The sequence below is a fragment of the Salvelinus alpinus genome, chromosome 18, assembly GCF_045679555.1.
Source record: "Salvelinus alpinus chromosome 18, SLU_Salpinus.1, whole genome shotgun sequence".
Classification (NCBI taxonomy): domain Eukaryota; kingdom Metazoa; phylum Chordata; class Actinopteri; order Salmoniformes; family Salmonidae; genus Salvelinus; species Salvelinus alpinus.
Genome location: NC_092103.1, coordinates 15,741,262 through 15,764,150, shown reverse-complemented (window position 1 = coordinate 15,764,150; position 22,889 = coordinate 15,741,262). Strand labels below are relative to the sequence as shown.

Below are 22,889 nucleotides of genomic sequence, written 5' to 3'. Positions count from 1 at the left end.
TTTCAGTAAACAGTAGGCTGTAGGGACATTCTGACATGGTCATTGTCTGTAGTGATAGTAGCCATTGTGACACGGCCTTGTATCCTCCTACCGGAGAGGTTGATGTCAGTGAGCGAGTCTCTGGTGGTGGTCCCAGCAGCGGTCAGGATGTTGACCGACTGGTCAGTGACGTGGTTGCAGTAGCTCAAGTCCAGTCTGGTCAGCTGGGGCGTGTAGCGGATGAGGAGGCGCAGGGAGGTGTCTGTGATGTCCAGCCCGGCCAGACGCAGGTCCACCACATTCCGCAGCTTACTCCTGTTGTCCAGCTGACCTAGAGAGGGAGAGACAGAAAGAGACGGAGAGATAGAATGTGTCAAGTTGTTTTTAAGCTTCCTTACTCAGAGCACAATCAGGTCCAAGTGTTTCCAGCTGTGTGGACTGTAAAGACAGCCACAAGGGGGCACCAGAGAGCACAGCAAGACCTGACATGGATGGGCTGCAGCAGCCTGACTGGATCGCAAAACACATGGACATGCTGTTCAAAACTTCCCGCCACGTGTCCAGACGGTCATTCTAACATACTGGAGGATAGTGGGAATATACCTGGTCTGTTGTCTGTGGGGGGTGAGAGCAGGTCCCTCATCTGGGCATCTTTGAGCCCCTCTACCCACTGGACATCTAGGGTCCTCAGCAGCGGGCAGCTGGCAGTGCAGAGGGCAGACACAGCCACCCAGGAGCAGCCTGAGAGCAGCAGCATCCGCAGACCTGCAGGGACAACAGTCAGGGGTTAACAGGGGTCAAAACTCAACATCACTCTCTCTTGCTAACACCCTAGCACTGTCAAAATGCCAACTAGGCCAGTCCCAACTAACGTGTAACATTCTCTGCTGCTATTTTCAATCGTTGAGGGGGAGGGGGGGGGGACTAATTGTGATTTTCCATTAAGGAATCATATTAGTCTCCAACAGTTCGTTAACCTGAGGCTTCAAAAACAAGGAAATAAAAACAATCACTATGCAAATGTAATTATAGTTGCCGCATAAATTAATAAGAAACAAAGCAAATGGGCTGAAACACTTAAGGAAACCCTGGGGATACAAGCGTCAGACATGCCGGAGCAGCTCGCCCAACCATGGAAACAAAGACGGCATTGCAGTATCGCCAAACATAAACCCATCACAACTAGTCACATTAAATATGTTCCCGTCAATGCCCTCAGTACAGAGAAGCACTGTAATAGACTGTAGTGGTGACATCAGGTTTGCAGTGTGTACCCAGAACCATGGACAGAGATACAGTGTAACAGCTCACTGCATACATACATACATACATACATACATACATACATACATACATACATAGTTCAGACCATTCTGTTATAAAGGCACAGAGGGATTTACACATTGCCTCAGTTACAACACTCCTGGCTGGTGTTTACCTGGCAGCCTGTTGATGAGCCAGCTGAGCTGCTTCTTGGAGATGTTGGTCCAGCTGAGGTCCAGAGCCACAGGCTGTCTGCGGATGATGCCACTCAGCATGAGGGGAGTGATGGACTTACAGCGGTTCAGATCGATCCGCGTCCACAGCCTCTTATCACAGCACCTGGGGAGGCAGGGGCGTAGGTTAGCACACGATCACACAGCCACCATAGCTACAGCTGTGGAACGACTACACTGAGGTGAGAGCTCTAGGCTAGAGAGCCTTACAGCTTAGCGTTCATACTGTAGTTCCAATGAACAAGGTCCATTATGAGAAGCACAGCCCACTATTTCACAAGACTGACTGGTTTAACTTGGTATCAGACCCCTTGCTGTCCGATAGCCACAGCACATCTGAAAACTCACCATCTGTTCCAGGTTTTGCAGACGCGCATGCAGACACAAAGGTCTCTGTGTGCGAGGTGCCCGAACACGGCCATCCACACCTCCCTGTGCATCATGTGGGTCTGTCCGTCTTCCAGGGGCAGTCTGTCTGGCGGGGGGCTGATGGGAGGCGGCCGGATCACGTGACGCTCCATCTGGACACACTTGGGCGGTGAGCGGCAGGGAGGGGGGCGTGGGCAAATGGGTGTGATTGGAGGGCTGCGGCTCCACCCCAGGGGCGAGAGCTGGCGGGCCGTCCCATTTAATTCCCGCCCCCTGGGGTGGAGCCAGTCTCCGAGGTCACTGGTGCAGTTGTTGAGTGGCCGCTTGGGCTTAGGCTCCTCCCCGTCGCTCTCAGGCTCTGTCTTCATTGGCCTGTGATTCCGATTGACTAACCTGTCCTCGATCTTCAATGGCCGGCGGTTGTGATTGGATAGGCCATCCTCAGTCTTAATTGGCCTGCGGTTATGATTGGCAGGAGAGTCCTCTATTCTTAGTGGTCTGCGGTTCGGATTGGTCGAGGAGTCCTCAGTTTTCAAGGGTCGACGGCTGTTATTGGCTGGGCTGTCCTCCCTCTTCAGTGGTCTGCGGTTCTGATTGGCCAGGCAGTCCTCGGTCTTCTGAATCTCCAGATTGAGCTCTTTGCTCAGCTCCTTGCTCAGCTCTTTGTTGGGGAGGCGGCGGCGCTTGCGTGCCTTCAGCTGGCCAGGTGTCTTCTCTGGGGCATCGCACCCTTCACTGCTGGGCCCTGCCCGGGGAGAGCTGGAGCAGGACTGGTCACTCTCTCTGGCCGTAGACGTCCGTAGCAGTGGACTCAGCATAGTCTTTACTGTACCGTCTTTACTGTCCTCTACACCACCATCTTTCTCCTCATCTCCATCCTCTTCCTCCTCTTCTCTTTTCCCTTTAGTTGCAACCCTGTCCCCTGTGCATCTGTCCTCCTCTTCATCTTCATGGTCTTTGTGTTCTTCGTCCTCATCTACTTGCTCTTGCTTAATGGTCTTTAACAGCTTGGGGATCAAAAGGTCATCAGGTTTTGGGGGCTTCTTCTGTAAAGGAACATAGGGAGCAGATCAGTTACTCTAACATTCATTTCTTACAATCCACTTTACAGTTTGAAGTGGCCTTATACATATAATCTTCTACATTTTTCTCCAAGTAGTGCTTCACAAGTAAGGGGTTTACCATTCTCAAATGACAAGGGTTACTGTTTGGCAATTGAATCTTGACTAAATAAACTTGTCAATTTTTCTCAAATCAAGAGGAATGCTCAGTACAGATACTTCATTATAAACGTAATTATCCATGATCAGGCTGATCAGTCTGTTGGATAAATTACCTTTTTCTTGACAACAGGAGGCTCGTCCTCATCTTTGATGTCGAACAGCATCCTCTTCTTCCTCAGAGGGTTGTCCTCAGGCCTTGGTCGGGGCAGCCCGCCCAGAGACATCATGGGAGAACGTTTCTTCAGAGGAGGAGATTCCTCTGCTTTCGTTTTGGGGGTGTCATCACGCTCCGCCTTCCTCTTCACTGTGGTCACGGTTGCCGTGGTCCCAGTGGGTGATGTTGGCAGACTGGGCGGGTCGGGCTCTTCCTTGATGTCACGGTTCAATCGTGAGTCCTTCAGCAGCGACCCGGGAAGGTTGGACGCGTACTTGAACCCTGGTCCTCTTTTTTGCTTGACGGCCAAAAGGTGAGAAACAAGAGAAGACTACTTTATATCTTTTGCCTATTTGTTTCCGGACACTTTTAAATTCTAAAGTATTTTTACAATACATGTGATGTCTTGAACAGAGCAGAGGCTAGATAATCCGAACATTCCGGTTCCACACCCACATAGATGCTTACTTTCCCTGTCTTCCCTGAATGGTTGCATTTTGGACACTCCCAGCAGTTTGGCAACTCGTCATTTACAACTCCACCGGAATCTTTCACCTGAACAAGAGCACAAGTACTGAGTGGGTGAAGGTGATAGGAAGCACAAGTAAAAGTGAGACAGTAAGAAGTAAAGCTATCATTTATCATTTGCAGCATAGAAGTCCTCTATAGGATGAAGGGCAACCATAAACAAATACACTGCAGTAACGTAAGTGCTCACACTGAATCGATCGATCACGTACAGAGAGATATGAGAGGCTCAGTGACAGCATCCACACACTGTATTGAGCCGTTTACCTTGAGGCAGAGAGGATGGACTATCTCATTGCAGATGGAGCACTCCATGAGCATGCGGTTAAACTTGTCCTCCTCTTCCTCCACTGTGTCCTCCTTCCCTGCCTCTCCACACACCAGACACACCGCTGTGTGGGGCAGGACAGGCTGGAGACCACAAACATCATATTAGAAACTCACTCTAAAACATCCACACACATAATGGCCCTTGCAGGATAGTTTTAGTTTGACCATTTAAAACATACCACAATAAAAAGCCAAACAGACTTACTGTAGTTAAGATTAGTCGGAGACCTACCGCTATACACTGCCTCATGATGCAGGACTGTTTCATGCGACCTGGCCCTCCAAACTTCTTCATGTCTTTACAGAAGTGGCATTCTCCACACTCTGTCCTCAGGCACGCCTCGCACTTCCGACAACGCGTCCTCCTCCTCCGGGCGCCAGACGTGCTCCGGCTAGCCGACAGCTTGACCGCCGCCGCAGGAGACGAGGCCGCCATTTTGGGTTTGGGTCTGTTGGGAGGCCGCTGCTGCTGAAAGTAGAAGTAGAGGGAGAGGTGTCTTTATAGCCCAACACTAAAAAGGTACAGAGACAGATGGATCAGGTCTACGGTGTACTGCAGTGTCTGTAATATTGACCCCTGAATTGGCAGCTGATTAGGGAAACCAGGTGAATTGACTCATCTAATCAATGCTAGCGGTTGACCAATTATGTGCTGAGTCATAAGCAGCAGAGCCTTTATTATGACCGGTTGTACTCAGTTGTCTGGTCTAACTAGCTAGTTCCACTTTCTATGGAAAACACAGGACCAGGGAAGAAGCCATCATCCGACCGCACTCAAGTGAGAACATGACATTTTTCGAACTCAAATCATCTGCACTCAAACATCTTAAAAGCTTGGTTTGAATGCGTTTCTGTTCACCTAGCAACATTTTGCCAGCAGCATAACACCCTGCATCTCACTGCTGGCTTGCCTCTGAAGCTAAGCAGGGTTGGTCCTGGTCGGTCCCTGGATGGGAGACCAGATGCTGCAGGAAGTGGTGTTGGAAGGCCAGTAGGTAAAAAAAAATATATATATGTAAATGACCAATGCCGCAGGGCAGTGATTGGGTACATTGCCCTGTGTAGGTTGCAGTCTTTCAGATGGGAGGTTAATCGGGTGTCCTGACTCTGTGGTCACTAAAGATCCCATGACACTTATTGTAAGAGTAGGTGTTAATCCCGGTGTCCTGGCTAAATTTCAAATCTGGCCCTCATACCATCACGATCAACTAATCATCCCCAGCTTCCAATTGGCTCTTTCACCCCTCCTGTCCCCTGTAACTATTTCCCAGGTTGTTTCTTTAAATGATAACGTGTTCTCAGTCAACTTACCTGGTAAAATTACGTTAAAAAACGGTATGCCAAAACATGGACCACTTTAACAAAGTGTTATATAACAGGGAGAGGGCATAGGTTTAAATTCAATTGAAGGCAGTGAGAGATGAGGAGGGGGACTGCTTTGATGTGAAGCACTTTCCATTATTGAGTTTATGTTCTCCTGTTATTACTGGCTGAGCCAACACTGAGACAATACTGTACATGCTGCTCATAAACATGCCCACACACACACACACACACACGTTATAAAGATGTATATATAGATATACTGTACGCAAACAAGAACACACAGGCTATGCCTGGCCAGGAGATATTAGCTACTGAGGGTACTTGTGATCACATCTATATAGGCAGCCTACTGGAGGTTGTTCCTACATCAAAAATATGCTGCAATCATAACCACCCTTTACTCATATTATAGATCACAGGGACATACTGTACTTGTACTGTACCAAATGGCACATACTGATGTATGGTTATGGCATGACCAATACCCACTTTAAGAGGGCTGTACACAAGAGGAAATTATGTTCATGTGAATTCAAATGGCAAGTATCCAACAGGCACTTGTTTCCACAGCAACCCACAGAAGAATACATGTGTTTCACCCATCAGACTATTGTCAAATTGAATCTGGTCTTTACATACAGTGCATTCTGAAAGTATATAGACCGTTAGACTCTTTCCACATTGTGTTACATAACAGCCTTATTCTAAAATTGATTCAATAGTTTTTTTTCTTCTCATCAAGCTACATACAATACCCCATAATGCCAAAGCAAAAATTGTTGATTTTTTTTTTGCTAATGTATTCAACATTAAAAAAACTGAAGTATCACATTTACGTAAGTATGCAGACCCTTTACTCAGTACCTTATGGAAGCACCTTTGGCAGCAATTACAGCCTCGAGTCTTCTTGGGTATGCCGCTACAGTACAAGCTTGGCACACCTGTATTTGCAGACTTTCTCCCAATCTTCTCTGCAGATCCTCTCAAGCTCTGTCAGGTTGGATGGGTAGCATCACTGCTATTTTCAGGTCTCTCCAGAGATGTTCGATCGGGTTCTGGCTGGGCCACTCAAGGACATTCAGAGACTTGTCCCGAAGCCACTCCTGCGTTGTCTTGGCTGTTTGTTTAGGGTCGTTGTCCTGTTGGAAGATGAACCTTCGCCCAGTCTGAGGTCCTGAGCGCTCTGGAGCAGGTTTTCATCAAGGATCTCGCTGTACTTTGCTTCATTAGTCTTTCCCTCAATCCTGACTAGTCTCCCAGTCTCTGCCACTGAAAACATCCCCACAACATGATGCTGCTACTACCATGCTTCACTGTAGGGATGGTGCCAGGGTTTCCTCCAGACGCATCGCTTGGAATTCAGGCCAAAGAGTTCACTCTTGGTTTCATCAGACCAGAGAATCTTGTTTCTCATGGTCAGAGTCCTTTAGTCATGTGCCTTTTACTTCTGAGTGGCTTCCGTCTGGCCTGATTGGTGGAGTGCTGCAGAGATGGTTGCCCTTCTGGAAGGTTCTCCCATCTCCACAGAGGAACTCTGGAGGTCTGTCAGAGTGACCATCGGGTTCTTGGTCACCTCCCTGACCAAGGCCCTTCTCCCCCGAATGCACAGTTTGGCCGGTTGGCCAGCTCTAGGAAGAGTCTTGGGGGTTCCAAACTTCTTCCATTTAAAAATTATGGAGGCCACTACGTTCTTGGGGACCTTCAATGCTGCAGAATGTTTTTGGTGCCCTTCCTCAGACCTGTGTACAATCCTGTCGCGGAGCTCTACGGACAATTCCTTCGACCTCATGGCTTGGTTTTTGCTCTGACATGCACTGTCAGCTGTGGGACCTTAATAGACAGGTGTGTCCCTTTCCAAATCATGTTAAATCAATTGAATTTACCACATGTGGACTCCAATCAAGTTGTAGAAACATCTCAAAGATGATCAATGGGAACAGGATGCACCAGAGCTAAATTTCGACTCTCTCAAGGGTCTGAATACGTATTTAAATGTATTTAAATTTATTTAAAAATAAGTTATTTATGTTTATTTATAATGTGCAAACATTTCTAAAAACCTGTTTTCCCTTTGTCATTATCGGATATTGTGTGTAGATTGATGAGGATTTTTATTTTATTTTATCCATTTTAGAGTAAGGCTGTAACGTATTTTATTTATTTTTTAAAGTCGAGGGGTCTGAATACTTTCCGAATGCACTGTATAGCCTACTAATATACAGTATCAGTCAAATGTTTGGACACACCTACTCATTCAAGGGTTTTTCTTTATTTTTTACATTGTAGAATAATAGTGAAGACATCAAAACTATGAAATAAATATGGAATCATGTAGTAACCAAAGTGTTAAACAAATCAAAATATATTTTATATATTTGAGAGTCTTCAAAGTAGCCACCCTTTGCCTTGACAGCTTTGTACACTCTTGGCATTCTCTCAACCAAATTCACTTAGAATGCTTTTCCAACAGTCTTGAAGGAGTTCCCATATATGCTGAGCACTTGTTGGCTGCCTTTCCTTCACTCTGCGGTCCAACTCATCCCAAACCATCTCAATTGGGTTGAGGTCGGTTGATTGTAGAAGCCAGGTCATCTGATGCAGCTCTCCTTCTTGGTTAAATAGCCCTAACACAGTCTGGAGGTGTGTTTGCGGTCATTGTCCTGTTGAAAAACAAATGATTGTCCCACTAAGACCAAACCAGATGGGATGGCGTATCGCTGCAGAATGTGGTGGTAGCCATGCTGGTTAAGTGTGCTTTGAATTCTAAATTAATCACTGACAGCGTCACCAGAAAAAGCACGCCCACACCATTACACCTACTCCTCCATGCTTCACGGTGGGAACCACACATGCGGAGATCCTCCGTTCACCTACCCTGCGTCTCACAAAGACAGCGGTTGGAATTTTAAAAAACAAATGTTTTTAACATTTACTTAACAGAACAAAGGACAGATTTCCATTGGTCTAATATTCATTGCTCGTGTTTCTTGGCCCAAGCAAGTCTCGTCTTCTTATTGGTGTCCTGTAGTACTGGTTTCTTTGCAGCAATTTGACCATGAAGGCCTGATTCACGCAGTCTCCTCTGAACAGTTGATGTTGAGATGTTTATGTTATTTTAACTCTGGAATGCATTTATTTGGGCTGCAATTTCTGAGGCTGGTACCTCTGATGAACTTATGCTCTGCAGAGTTAACTCTGGGTCTTCCTTTCCTGTTTCGGTCAACATGAGACCCAGTTTCATCATAGCGCTTGATGGTTTTTGCGACTGCACTTAAAACTTTCAAAGTTCTTGAAATGTTCCGGATTGACTGACCTTCATGTCTTAAAGTAATGGTGGACTGTCGTTTCTCTTTGCTTATTTGAGCTGCTTTTGCCATAATATGGACTTGGTCTTTTACCAAATAGGGCTATATTCTGTATACCAATCGTACCTTGTCACAACACAACTGATTGCCTCAAATGCATTAAGGAGGAAAGAAATTCCACAAATTAACTTTTAACAATGCACACCTGTTAATTGAAATGCATTCCAGGTGACTACCTCATGAAGCTGGTTGGGGGAATGCCAAGAGCATGCAAAGCTGTGGCAACTTTGAAGAATCTCAAATATAAAATATATTTTGATTTGTTTAAAAAAAATTGGTTGCTATAGTTTTGATGTCTTCACTATTATTCTACAATGTAGCAAATAGTAAAAATAAAGAAAACCCTTGAATGAGTAGGTGTGTCAACTTTTGACTGGTACTGTATGTGTGGAATTATTTTTGATTGATAATGGCCCACAGAAAATTATAAAAATCTGTAGCCTGCACTCGAATAGCGAATGTAGGTTACGTGCGGGTAAGTTTTTAATATGCAAGCATAGGCGGCAAGTTCATAAGGCGGGGGATTTCCCTAAAGTAAATACAATTAAAATGCCAAAACTAAATAGCCGAATTAGCCTACTCCTGTCCATAAATAAATAAATAAAATCATTCAAAACAGGGTACTATAGTCATGATTTGACCACAGAGGATCATTATCTTTTAAATGTGGTTGTGTATTCTTTTAAATCGCATTTCCTACAGTCGTAAGGAAATTATTATTGTTGTGTTGCGACTGTCTGAAAAGTTGGCTTAGAGACCAAAGCCAGGCATATTTCAAAATTGTCAAATACAAATCGCGGGAAAACAGTTTGGAAAGCAAATGGTTATTGCAGGGAAGAAAGACGACTAATAGGTCTTTTAGTTATCAAAATGATCAACTTAATTGAGCGAATAGTGGAGAGCATAGGCAATATCCCTGGTGAGCGCGCACTGCACATATTCACTATTTATCAATGTTGGGTCAGTGCTACTTAAACGTTTGTTTATGGACAATAATTTATTCCTGCAGCAGGAAGAAGAAACTTATCTGATATAGCCCAGGCCTACTCTACACGCTCAGCCATGCATTGAACGCTCAGCCATGCATTGAACGGTCTTCTTTGCAAACAGTGATTGAGTTACATTATTAGCCTAAATTATGACTATCCAATCTACTCATCACATTGCAAAATAGTAGGCTATCTTACACAAGTCTGCAAATTCCATGATACATGGAATGGAATGCTTCATTATAAAAGGTGCATTTATGGTGAAAATTTGCTTTCCCCCAAACTTGAAACTCATGCACCGCGCCTATGTATGCCTGGTAGGCTACACCGGTTGGAATGCAGATTAACGTGCTTCATTTTAAGAATTTAGCAATAAATATAGCAGCACAAGAAAGCTGGGATCCTCTTTTGAATGGTGGCCAGTCAAAAATCTGTTTTCACATGCGATTGCGCAATGACCCGGCTTATAAGAACATGTTTCACTAGGCTCTATGTGCTTTCCAACCGTGTTCCAGGGGTCTTAGGCCTAGACTATAGGCTACGTTTGGAGTCACTTGGACACTTTAGTTGTGATACAAACCTTATCAAAACACAGGCCTACGGGCTAGGCTACATGATGTGTGCGACTATGATTGGAAAAAGTCGGAAACAAAGAAATGCGCTGTTTCTTGCCTAATAAAATATATCATTCAAGTGATAATATTGTCACCAATCAGATTATTCTCAATTTACTCTCATCTTTACATATACTAAATAATATATGTGTGAAATTAGTTTAGATTTAGAATGGACCATTATCATGTACCTGTCGGAAAAGGGGCAGAAACAACAATAAATACATGTAATTCGTATGCACTTTAATAGCGAATGGAGGACGCTTTTCCCGCCGTTCATTTTCATTGCAGCCAGGTAGGCTACTCCTGTTGTAAAGCGAAAATATTTGATTAATATTAGGAAAGTTGAGAAATATAGTAGGCCTAGCCTATGGGATCCTCTTTTTAATAGAGGCCATCAAAACGCTTTTCTCACGTAATTGCATAGCCTATAGAAATGGGATAACATGAAGTGTTTGATTAGATTTTCGATTGCATTTGCATTGATGTCAGAGTGATTTGAGGGCAATAGTGCCCTGAGCACCAGGCCATTAGCAAGTTTGGTAGGCTACTAATGACCGTCAGAGGCATCAGAGAGCAGTTTTGGCGAAGCCTAGTTACCGTGACTAAGCGGTCACGTGGAATTTGACTGCGGTCATGACTCGTGAATGCAGTAATAGGGTCAACATAACAGCCCTACCCGAGACACCTTTGCAATTTCTGTCCGTACGCAATACATGGTGAAACACTCAAATTGATTGTGATCTTTGTTCAAATGTGTTGTGTCTGACTATTCATTAATGTGAAGACTGTTGTATTATCAAATACATTTTCTGTGTAATTATTATTATGTGATTAAACTAATCATGTAAACTTTAATTAACTAGGAAGTCAAGGCACCAAGGGAAAACATTTTATAGTCTCTCTTTCCAGAATCGACTATTCAGATATTTTCATATCTTATCGATTAGTCTTCTATTAATGTATCATTATTACCTATGTTCTCATTACTGAACGTCGCAAACCCTTGGATATCTGCACGAACCCTAGCCTAAATGGTGAATCAGCAATTTACAAATTGGCTTAATTATTTATTTACTAACTAAATAATCACAGAAATACATAAACAGTTGATATTGGTTACTAACACAATGCATTGATAAGTCTCTAGTGGGCTAAACCTGCATGACGGCTTGGTAGACAATGGAAAGGGGTGGGGACAGATAAAAGAGTGGGAAAGACAAAATGGATTCACTACATACAGTTGATAATTATATTCATTGAAATGCTAATCCTTTGCACATGAACGGCCGCTCATTCGAGAAAATTTGTATGTATATATTTACGTCCAAATGTCGTTGTTGTCTTCTCTGTTGGAATCGCCGGTCTGTCTGCTGGAGAGTCAGTTCATCAGAGAGTCTCTGATTAACTTCCCCAGAAGTCACAATGTCTTTCGTAGTTGTCGCTTTCTCAGCGGCTCTGGATAGTGTCTGTTGTAAAGAATATGTCAGGCATACAGATGGTCGTTGCATAGAATAGATGCTTCCGCGGTTGTCGGAATTCTTGTACTAGACTTCATTTCCAGCTGCAGACTAGTAATTCTACGCCTAGGATTTGCTCTTATGCTGTAGTGATCGATAGTCTCAGAGTTAAACCATTTCCAGCCGTGTAGCCAACGCTACACGCTGTATGGTCTCCGGGGCCTATAGAGTTGTAGTTCTTAACCATTTCACATGTAGCGTCAGCTGCATGTTTTCTAGTCTTGGAAATTCTACCATTTGCAACCTTAGCTTACACCGTGGTTTGGTGGTCTGGTGTGAATTGCTTCACGGGGGCTTTTATACTTGGGTAGAAGAGGGCCATCTTGTCATATTTGTGCCCACCTGGGCATGGCTACTGACTGTGCATAAGTTACCATAAAACAACCAATTCTTATTTAGAAGACTAAATCACATTATTATCTTTCCAAAAGTATTCTTATACTTATTCATCTTATACAACCTTCAGATGTAAACCTAACAGCTGGGAAATGTACACATTAAGAGAAATAGTTGTGTGTTTCCTGTCCTTCGTGAGATCACCAAACGAAACACACTCGACATAACTGTCCCTTAACTGTCTGCGGACCATTCCCACATTCTCAAAAATATAAATACTGTTTAATTCTCCCATTTTGGGGATTAGGAGTTTCTAAAGAGAAGCTCTTTGTTCTCCATAGACTCTCTCCCTCAATACTGCATGGCAGTTTCTACCAGGTATTTACGACCGTTGTAAAACCTGATGTGTGAGAAGGGGGGGGGGGGGGCACGATATACACCCAAAAGGCCACGTAGTGACAAATGTATATGCATGAAACGTACATTATGGAAAACATGCCTCATACTCAGTAATAGTTAGTAAAATAATAATTGGCAAGAATTTGGCACAGTCAACATTTAAGTATTTGAAACTCAAACAATTTCACAACTGCCTTTTCTATAATCCTGGAGACTATCCTTCTCCATAGCGTAGTCTATATTCCAATGCATCAAACATGATGCATGCCCACAATAGAATTAGGCAGCTGCTGACATTTGATAACTCAACTGGATTAGAAATCAAACTCTGGTCATCTTATTGCAGAGCAGTGTAAACATTTCTCCCTGCTGTTTTTAGAGAAGATTGTATGGCAAGGTACGCTATACGTGTAGCATATGCACCGCTGCCAAGCCCTGAGCTCACCTGCGTCAATTGTTGGTTTGTTTATAGCGATATCGCTGAATTTTGTTTTGTCTAAGTCCAACTGCATCGCAAGTTTGAAAGTGGAATATACGTGGCATGTGTGACCCTCTTAATCTCAATTGCTGTGATATGCAAAAAACTTTACAATCACTACCGGAGGTTGTAGGCTACAGTATTGGGCTATTTAGCTAAAGAATCCCAGTGTCATGCGGGCACGCGGGAGACTGGGGTTCAATTCCCCGACCGGGAGGAAGGAGTAGGCTGTCCTTGTAAATAAGAATTTCTTAACCGACTTGCCTAGTTAAATAAAGATTATACTAAGAGCATAACATGTATACACCCTAATTGTAATCTAACCAATACTCAAACGGAGATTCAGTGAAAATAAAAATCTCATTGATTTATCAAGACCAGTCCCCATGCTTGTCTCAGAGCAGCGCTAAACGGTGCTAAAATAGTTGTAGGCAATTGCTTCTAACTTCAATATGCTCTTTAAATAAATAAGATCTACACCTACAGTAGGGCTACAGTACATCGAAAAATATGAAACGACTCTCTGCCAATAATTATATATAGAGGATTAGAGGATATTTCTGAAATTCAGTGATATTTATTCATATATTTATACATAGTAATTCGTTATGGATCCATAACTAAATAAACATCGGCATTTTGAAAGAGTATTTTTTATCATACATTTTATTAGCGAAAGCATAAAGATGCCATTATTAGTTACATTGTTTTAGTTGAATTTGCAGACTGGCACTAAGCACAGCGGGAATGTTTCCCTAGTCGGTGCCATTATTAGTGCAATGCACCTTAAAGTGTTGCTCTGTGCTACCCAGTGTGGCACCCCCATTCCCCATGAGCTAGGTCTGTCTTCTGTGGCCCATCCCGTGCCCCCTGCCCTCGTGCCTTGAACCTAGTGTGCATTCAGTGGATACAGCTGGAGAACTGCAAGGCAATCCCATTGTGCGCCACTCGGGAGCCATGACCAATATATATTGTCCTGCTAATAACAGGGTTAATACCTGTGAGAATATCCAAGGGGCTTTTATATAATTCTAAATGAATAATAATCGCTTTGTTTAAAAAATAACAATATTTTGGAGATGATTTTGTTTTCAAATAACGTAAAATGAGTGAGAAAAAGGCCATTGGGTGAAACATTGTTACTAATTTGTAAATAAAGCCAGTTTGTTACTCAGAATGATTTATTTCTGTTTTTAGAGGGAGAGAAACCAAAAACCTACAATCATCTCATGGATCTCCCAGTCGAGGCCGGCACGGGTATTGAACCAGCATCTGTAGCAACACTGCTTGCACTGCTATATAGTGTCTTAGACAATGGCGCCACTCAGGCACTGTACAATGTGACCGGTCAGGAGTGGGCTACAGTACTACAGTAAGAGCAAAATGATCCTAACAAAATTGTATTAAAAAAAACTCAGTGTAACAACAGTTTTAGTAAGTAATACTGAAGTCGTGCACAATTAACAGTTTCTATTTAGGTTTATGGTCGCCCATTCATAGTCAGTTAGAGACACAGTACTACCCAAAAGCATAATCAGTGCTCTAACTCTCCCTTGCGCTGGTCTGGAGCAATGAAGTGGTGACGCAGGGTACCGTACTAAACAACAAATTACCTCTAAATCCAGCAGCATAATCACAAAACTTTTAGTGGAGCAACCACTGTAGTCAGTCAGTGAGTAAATCACTAAATCAACCATCATCATTTATTCCTGTGAGTTCCTGCTCCCTTTCCGAGATAAAGCTCGAAAGCAGCCTTGCCTTGTCAAAAAGTAAAGAAGAAGCAGCAGCAGCGAGGCTCAAGAGGTGGTATTAGCAACAGACTACGGAGGTAGGGAAGCCATCACCTGCTCCCCGGTGATCACCCTGTCAAACGTGCAGTCACTACATAATAACCTGGATGAGTTAGCGGCTAAATCCTTTAGGAGAAGTTATCTAAAATCAGCTTTATAGAAACGTGGCTCAAGCAGGACAATATTGATGTGAACATAGATGGATACAATGTTATTAGAACAGATCGAGACAAAACGACACATAAATCAATAGCCCGGGGGGCTATGCATCTTTATAGATAATACAAACCACATTTTATTGGGCACATACACATGGTTAGCAGATGTTAATGCGAGTGTAGCGAAATGATTGTCCAAGCAGTGTAATGTCATTGAACAATTGTTCACCAGAGACTGAGATTCTCGTTGTATCATTCAGGCCATTCTATCTACCCCGCGAGTTTGGACAGGTTACCATTACTCTGGTCTATGTGGCTGGACTTAACAATAAGGAAGCTGTTGCCAGGACCACAGACTGTTTCAATGCTGCTCTTTCACCATCGGCTGACCTGACTGTGCTTGAGGATTTTAATACGCTCCCCAGTCTGCAACAGTACGTCACCTGTTTAACTCGCTCAACTACATTGTTATGGCAATGTAGATGACACAAAGAAGGCAGTGTGCAGCGCACCCGAGATACAGGCAGCAGGTGAAACACGAAAAACCTGTAGAGAAATCCATTCAGGTATAGACAGAAGGGGCAGGGAGGAGCTCAAGGACGGCTTTGACGTCACAGACTGGGAGGTGTTCTTTGATTCGTGCAGGGATCCCCATAAGTTGACAGACAGCATCACATCCAGTTCTGTGAGTATACCGTCATTAACACAAAAACTGTTAAGAGCATTTCCCAATGACAAGCCCTGGGTGTCTAATGACTTGAACATGTGCCTCAATGAAAGGAAGTTTGCTTTCCTGAAAGGAGATGCTGAAAAAGTGAAAAATGAATTCAGGTCAAAAGTCAAAAACAGACATGTATCTTACTTCAGTCTTTGGGGGCTAGCTAGATGATCCTCTTTATCACAGTTTTCACGTGAGCATGTGTTTACATCCTACATAGAAGCAGGCCATCGGCTGCCTTCATCACGAGGGGTATGTACAGGAGTTCTGATTGGGTCCAAGTTTAGCAGTTCAGCAAATTTACCTGAGCAGACAGTGTTGAAATATACTTTTTACGAGAAAATGTGCAAGAATTGAACGTGCCAACAAATGTTATAGTCATCAGAAGAATGTTTTACTGTCATACACAAAGAAATCAGTTCAGTAAGCAACCCAGCTACCACAGAGAAAACACAATCAATCAGCGATTTGATCAGCACACATAAATAAACAGCAGGGTCCGAGGATAGATCCTTGCCTTGTTCTAGACCTATCCTCAAACAAGTGAACACTAAGCAGAGTGTCCAGGCTGGGGTGATCAGAGAGCCAGGAAACAGCCAGAGAGGATTATTTTGGATATTGGGGGAAATCTAAATCGGTGGTGGAATCCGAGGGACTCTGTTAGGACTATAGACTGGGGGTCTGACTGATCCAAGGAACTGCTAAAACTAAACAAAGCATGGACATATACAGCACAGTGCTCCATGACCTGTCCTGTGTCACCGGTCACCTCCTTGGCAAACACCATATGTACACAAAAGTATGTGGACACCTCTATTTCAGCCACACCTGTTGCTGACAGATGTATACAAATCAAGCACGCTGACATGCAATCTTCATAGACAAACATTGGCAGTAGAATGGACTGAAGAGCTCAGTGACTTTCAACGTGGCACCATCATACGATGCCAGCTTTCCAACAAGTCAGTTTGTCAGCCCTGCTATAGCTGTCCCGGTCAACTGTAAGTACTGTTATTGTGAGGTGGAAATGTCTCGGAGAAACAACATCTCAGCCCCGAAGTGGTAGGCCACACAAGCTCACAGAACAGGACTGTTGAGTGCTGAAGCACCTAAAAATTGTCTGTCCTCGGTTGCAAAACTTACTCCCAAGTTCCAAACTGCCTCTGGGAGAAACATCAGCACAAGAACTGTTCGTCGGGAGCTTCATTAAATGGGTTTCCATGGCTCAGCAGTCGCACACAAGCCTAAGATCACAAAGTGTCATGCCAAGCGTCGGCTGGAGTGGTGTAAAGCTCGCCGCCATTGGAGTCTGGAGCAGTGGAAAAACACGTTCTCTGGAGTGATGAATCACGATTCACCATCTGGGTTTGGCCGATGCCAGGAGAACACTACCTGCCCCAATGTACAGTTCCAACTGTAAAGTTTGGTGGAAGAGGAATAATGGTCTGGGGCTGTTTTTCATGGTTCGGGCTAGGCCCCTTAGTTTCAGTGAAGGGAAATCTTAACGCTACAGCATACAATGACATTTTAGATGATTCTGTGCTTCCAACTTTGTGGCAACAGTTTGGGGAAGGTCCTTTCCTGTTTCAGAATGACATTGCCCCCGTGCACAAAGCGAGGTCAAGATCGGTGTGGAAGAACTTGACTGGCCTGCACAGAGCCCTGAACTCAACCCCATCGAACACCTTTGGGGTGAATTGGAACGCAGACTGCAAGCCGGGTTTAATCGCCCAACATCAGTGCCCGACCTCACTAATGCTCGTGGCTGAATGGAAGTAAGTCCCCGCATAAATGTTCAAACATCTAGTAGAAAGCTCAGAAGAGTGGAGTCTGTTATAGCAGCAAAGTGGTGGGACCAACTCCCTATTAATGCTCATGATTTTGTAATGAGATGTTCGACGAGCAGGTGTCCACATACTTTTGGTCATGTAGTGTACGTCACAAGCAACAAGACACTGACGTATCATCCATCAGATTTCCTTATGTAACCGATTACCTGACATCATTTAGTGATGTTGAAGTTAACCTGCCTTAAAAGAGTAGCTCTATCGCTGTCAGATCATACCTCAGGCCAGAAGGCCAAAGGACCACAGACCTCACATGAGAAAAGATTTTCCAGACTGCCCTCCACATTGTCTCCATAATCACCTTGGTCTCCCACCATGACTGGATGCAACACCCCTTGAAGGGAGAAACGCACAATGAGATTCCTGTAGAGCAGTGACAGAAGGGGTTAAATCTCCCTCGACATAGAGGAAGAGAGTCTCAGTTACCATAATCACGGTCACAGGAAGCTAGGATCACTTTCAGTGACAGATGTTCCTCATCATATTCCAATGGAGATTGTATAGGGAGCATGCCATCTCCTTGCAAGGATATGCAATGACATCCGAAGTGTAGCCTCTCCATCTCATCAGCAACAAAGCCGTTAATGCCTAGTAGTTTGACAACAGGTTTGTTATCTGTAAACTATGTAATGCATTCCCAGACCACAGACGTATATTATGTAAGGTATGAAGATGAGCGTTACTAAGCAGGCTTATTCCTTAGCTCAGCAAAGCTAAGGTTCAGCAGAGGAGTAGAAGCAGATGCCACAGCATAATAATCTACTGCACTACAGCTAAGCACAGGAGGACCTACTCAATGTGCATAGGCCATTCCCACGCACTCCCAGTCATACAGTACAAACAGACGTCTGGAGCTTAGATAGAATACTGCTGGAAAACCTCAAGAGGAAAAGCGAGCGAGGAATAATAGATGCAGAGCTCTCAGAACCTGAGGCACTGTGATCGCCCAGGGGTACGGTCAGAAAAAGATGAATCGTTATCACGTCACCATATTTATTTTAGGCTACTTCATGAATATTCATGTTAACGGGGATCAAAAAGGCTTGTTGCCAACTGCTGTCCAAACATTGACTACACTGACACTTGTATTGTAATCTTCTGGGGGATTTACAAGCCTATGAAACTTGCTCTTGATACAACAAAAACTCAAAAAGGACAAGGAATTCACAAGTGACTGACTGAACAACTTCTTGTAATTTATCTCAGATCAATCTATCCATATCTCATAGCACTGTAAAAACATCTGCAACCAGACCCTTGAAATGGTGATATGTTTTCATCTGACATTGAACATCTGCAAACTTGCACATCCCTGTCAAACAGGAACACCACATACAAACTGGTTGTGTTAATATCTACAGCAATAACGGGGGGGATATCTTCCGCCATCTCATCTGTGGAAGGATGGAAAAGAATTCAACTGTATCCAATGACATCACAACCCAGTCTGTGTATAATTGGAAGGGGGTGTGGAATGCAGTCAGGGATATGACTGTGTGGCTGAAGAGCCTGTACACAAACACAATATCTCCCTCACTGTTTACATGCACAATTTGCAGGCTGTGCCAAACCAAATTCATACGATACACATGAACTTAATTTTCTCTCATTACCATACACAATCGCAGGCACAGTAAATCTATTCAAATGCATCTGATTTACTCTTCCCTGTTCATACATGCTTACACAAGCTCATACGAACCATTTAAATATTCATCTCTAATCTGCATCTTTCTGTCTGATCACACACACGACATTCTTGTTGTTTATCTCGTTTTTCTTCCCTGTTCTGGAACAACCAGTAGCTGCCCTGAGGACTAACACTGCTGTCTGAACACTCAGTGCCTTCTTTCTGCACCAGGTACACACACACAACCCGTCAATGAAAAGTACAGGGGAGAAAAGAAACAAGAGAAAGGAGATACAGCATCTCTTTAGGTGGCTCCAGTTCCACACAACATCGACCAAAGCTCTGCTCAATTCACCGTGCCACATACACATTCCTCTCCTTTGCTTTGTCCCGAGGGGTTGGGTTCAGTGCGCTAACCAACCTGCTCAGCCTCTGAGTCGTAATCCTCATCGTCAGCGCTCAGCGACATGGCCATGGCCGGTTTTCATACCCCGACCAGCTCACAGCAAACTGACATGGCTGAAGGCAGCCCCAGCCTAAAGCCTCCTCCTCCTACTGCTGCTGTCTACCCCACGGCCCTCCCTCCTGCTCCACAATCACCAGCAAAGGCAAGACACACAGCACCGCACCACAGAGCAGGCTAGCTCATGAGTAGGGAAAAGCTAGGTCTGGGAGGGAGTACAGGAAGACAGTGCAGCCAATTGGAAGACCATATGCAGATAATGTATTTGAATATGTGCAAGGGAGCCCCACTTCTTCCAGTCAGGAGAGAGAATGCAAAACCAATTGGGGGATATTCATGAGCAGGATCACTGGGAAGGAAAACCAGACCAGTCCAGCCAATAAAGAGGGGGATGGGATTTAATCACCAAAGGTTCACACAGAACCACCAGCTGGCATTTAAAGGGACCGACAGACAGGAGGAGCAGTAGACCACAGATTTCTATTCTCAAAATTCTAGCACAATGCAGAGATCTGCTATTGTGTCTCAATCACACTGCTCTGTGAGTGATTGATCTAGTCTGTTGCTTTCCTCCCTGCCCGCTGTATCGGTGGATCTGGATTTGATGGCTCTGCTATGGCATCTACTATATTTCCAGTAGCTTGGAACTTAACATGCAATACAGGAAGTTAGAGAAGATCAAAGAGCTCCACACAGACCATGTTCTATTATGCTGCCATTCCTTCCCCATTCTGTCTTAACACAGCAGTGGAAATGTGTTGTTTGGTATTTTATTAGGATCCCCATTAGCTGTTGCAAACACAGCAGCTACTCTTCCTGGGGTCCACACAAAACATTACATAATACAGAACAGCTCAAGGACAGAACTACATAAATATATTTCTTTTTACAAAAGGCACAGATGCAGTGACACAATTTAGCATTTTTGGACCTGCTACAAAAGGATAAATCAGACTTTTTGTCAAGCTGGTCAGTACGCCTAGGTCATCCATAATGTACAGTTATAAATATAACTAATGTTCCCTAAAGGAGGGAACAAGGTACAACATACCATGAAGAGTCAACGACCGATCCTATTCACCTGAATCAAGCCTTCCTGGCTATAATACCGGGGCTTGCATCCATTTTCTCAATTCAGTACCGCTCTTCAGCGAGCCCAAAACCCCTGACGGCGTGGGGCCAAACATGTTATATACCTTGTTCCCTCTTTCAGGGAACAGTAATTATGATCATAACTGTACGTTACCTTTCAGTCGGTGACTCTGTATAACATACTATGGGACACACAATCACGTCATACTATGGACAAACAGTCCAAGTCATGCATCCTAAGAGCATGAAAAGTTTTTTCAATTCAAGTAAAAAAATATATATAATAATCTACACATGCAATGACTTGTTCAACTACAAATCGTGACCTTGGGACTACAAGGTTGACATTGTCAAATGAGTTAGTTACATATAACAAAGCTTCAGATGGTTCTTCATACAGTATATCTGTGAAGTTCTATCTGCATAAACCCATCTGAACTGGGCGCTATAAGTTTCCATCTGCAATGCAATCACAAGCCTGAACAAATACTGACAGACTAATCATAACACGTCTGCCATCTAAATTTACTCCTGAGGTGCTGCATCCTCGACAACTACTGTGATTATTATTATTTGACCATGCTGGTCATTTATGAACATTTGAACATCTTGGCCATGTTCTGTTATAATCTCCACCCGGCACAGCCAGAAGAGGACTGGCCACCCCTCATAGCCTGGTTCCTCTCTAGGTTTCTTCCTAGGTTTTGGCCTTTCTAGGGAGTTTTTCCTAGCCACCGTGCTTCTACACCTGCATTGCTTGCTGTTTGGGGTTTTAGGCTGGGTTTCTGTACAGCACTTTGAGATATCAGCTGATGTACGAAGGGCTATATAAATACATTTTATTTTATTTTGATTTGATCTAAGTAAGGTCTAGGGTAGTCTAGCCAGCAATAATGGTACACAAGCAAAAAAGCAACCGTCAGAAAACTTCAGTTAAATGATGTCACATCATTGTTCAGTGATGAGTATCTTTAATTTTCATTGTGAAACCACGTGCTCTACAGCATGGTCGGAGGTTCAAACCCAACTAGTTAGCCTTTTTGAACTTCCTCTCACCACTGGCCATCTTACTCAAGCAAAGAAGAACTGGCTACACAAGCAGAGCAGAAAGTAGTTAGCTTTTAGCAAACACAAAAGCCATACCAAGGCCCCAGGCCCAAAACCTGCAACATCTAGGGGGACGAGTACTCTCTCCCCACTAACAGACACCTAATTCGGAAGCGAATCTCATAGCCTTCGTGTGCTTGAAAAGTTTACAAATTGCGTGACACGTTCTTCCTTCAGGCAACCTGAAGAGCGAATAATTAAGGAAATGGATGCGCCATCTATTGGCCCGTTGGGCGTGATTTCAGTTTGCTTCAGGTGAGCAGGATTGATAGACCGCTGCGCCACATCTAAGGCACTGCATCTCAGTGCAAGAGGTGTCACTAGAGTCCCTGGTTCGAATCCATGCTGTATCACATCCGGCCGTGATTGTCCCATATGGCGGCACAAAATTGTCCCAGCGTCGTCCGGGTTTGTAAATAAGAATTGGTTCTTAGCTGACTAGCCTAGTTAAATAAAGATGAAAAAATAATAATAATACAAAATAGTTGACTCCCCATAGTTATACCGAGTGACGGACTGAAAGGAAACCATTTATCATTTAGCGCAAAGCTCTTGCTTGGTAAACAAGAACACTTCAAAACAGTGTTAATTATCCAACAAACACTGATGAGGAGACCCAGCTGTGACATGAAGATGAAGAGCAACAAATAGAGAATCTCATTGTCTTCCTCGATAGGCAACCCTGTAGCCCACTAAGTCAAAATTATGGAAATAAGTATAGCCTCTGCTCTAGGGAAGGAGACAATGAAGTGAAAGAGTGACACACACACAAGCACCAGAAATAGGGGAGAGGGGTAAGTTGAGCCATATTTTACATTCAGCATCACTCCGTCAATGGAAGTATACTATTCTTTCTAACAAAGATATCTGCATCTGTTTCCGGATGTTGTGTATCCCTGGAAATAATCAGAATTCATGTCAACATTAGTTTTGAAAACATAGCTTGTCCTAAAAAATGGTCTCTTGGCACAACTTACC

The 22,889-nt window shown here is 43.8% G+C and overlaps 1 protein-coding gene across 11 annotated transcripts in view; it reads right to left on the bottom strand.

Moving 5' to 3' along the window:
- The window catches only part of LOC139544509 (lysine-specific demethylase 2B-like), a 59,226-nt gene that overhangs the window by 5,884 nt on the left and 30,453 nt on the right, over positions 1-22,889 (bottom strand). For 4 of the 11 annotated variants that reach the window (XM_071351666.1, XM_071351668.1, XM_071351674.1 and 1 more), the window contains 9 exons: positions 11,699-11,842; positions 4,312-4,548; positions 4,017-4,160; positions 3,690-3,776; positions 3,181-3,528; positions 1,824-2,890; positions 1,418-1,581; positions 583-744; positions 92-310 (listed from right to left, as the gene is read on the bottom strand). In XM_071351666.1, the coding sequence (XP_071207767.1) occupies positions 92-310; positions 583-744; positions 1,418-1,581; positions 1,824-2,890; positions 3,181-3,528; positions 3,690-3,776; positions 4,017-4,160; positions 4,312-4,548; positions 11,699-11,842 (2,572 nt within the window). The remainder of the gene's footprint in view (positions 1-91; positions 311-582; positions 745-1,417; positions 1,582-1,823; positions 2,891-3,180; positions 3,529-3,689; positions 3,777-4,016; positions 4,161-4,311; positions 4,549-11,698; positions 11,843-22,889) is intronic. The other 7 variants (XM_071351669.1, XM_071351672.1, XM_071351670.1 and 4 more) reach the window with 4 other exon arrangements.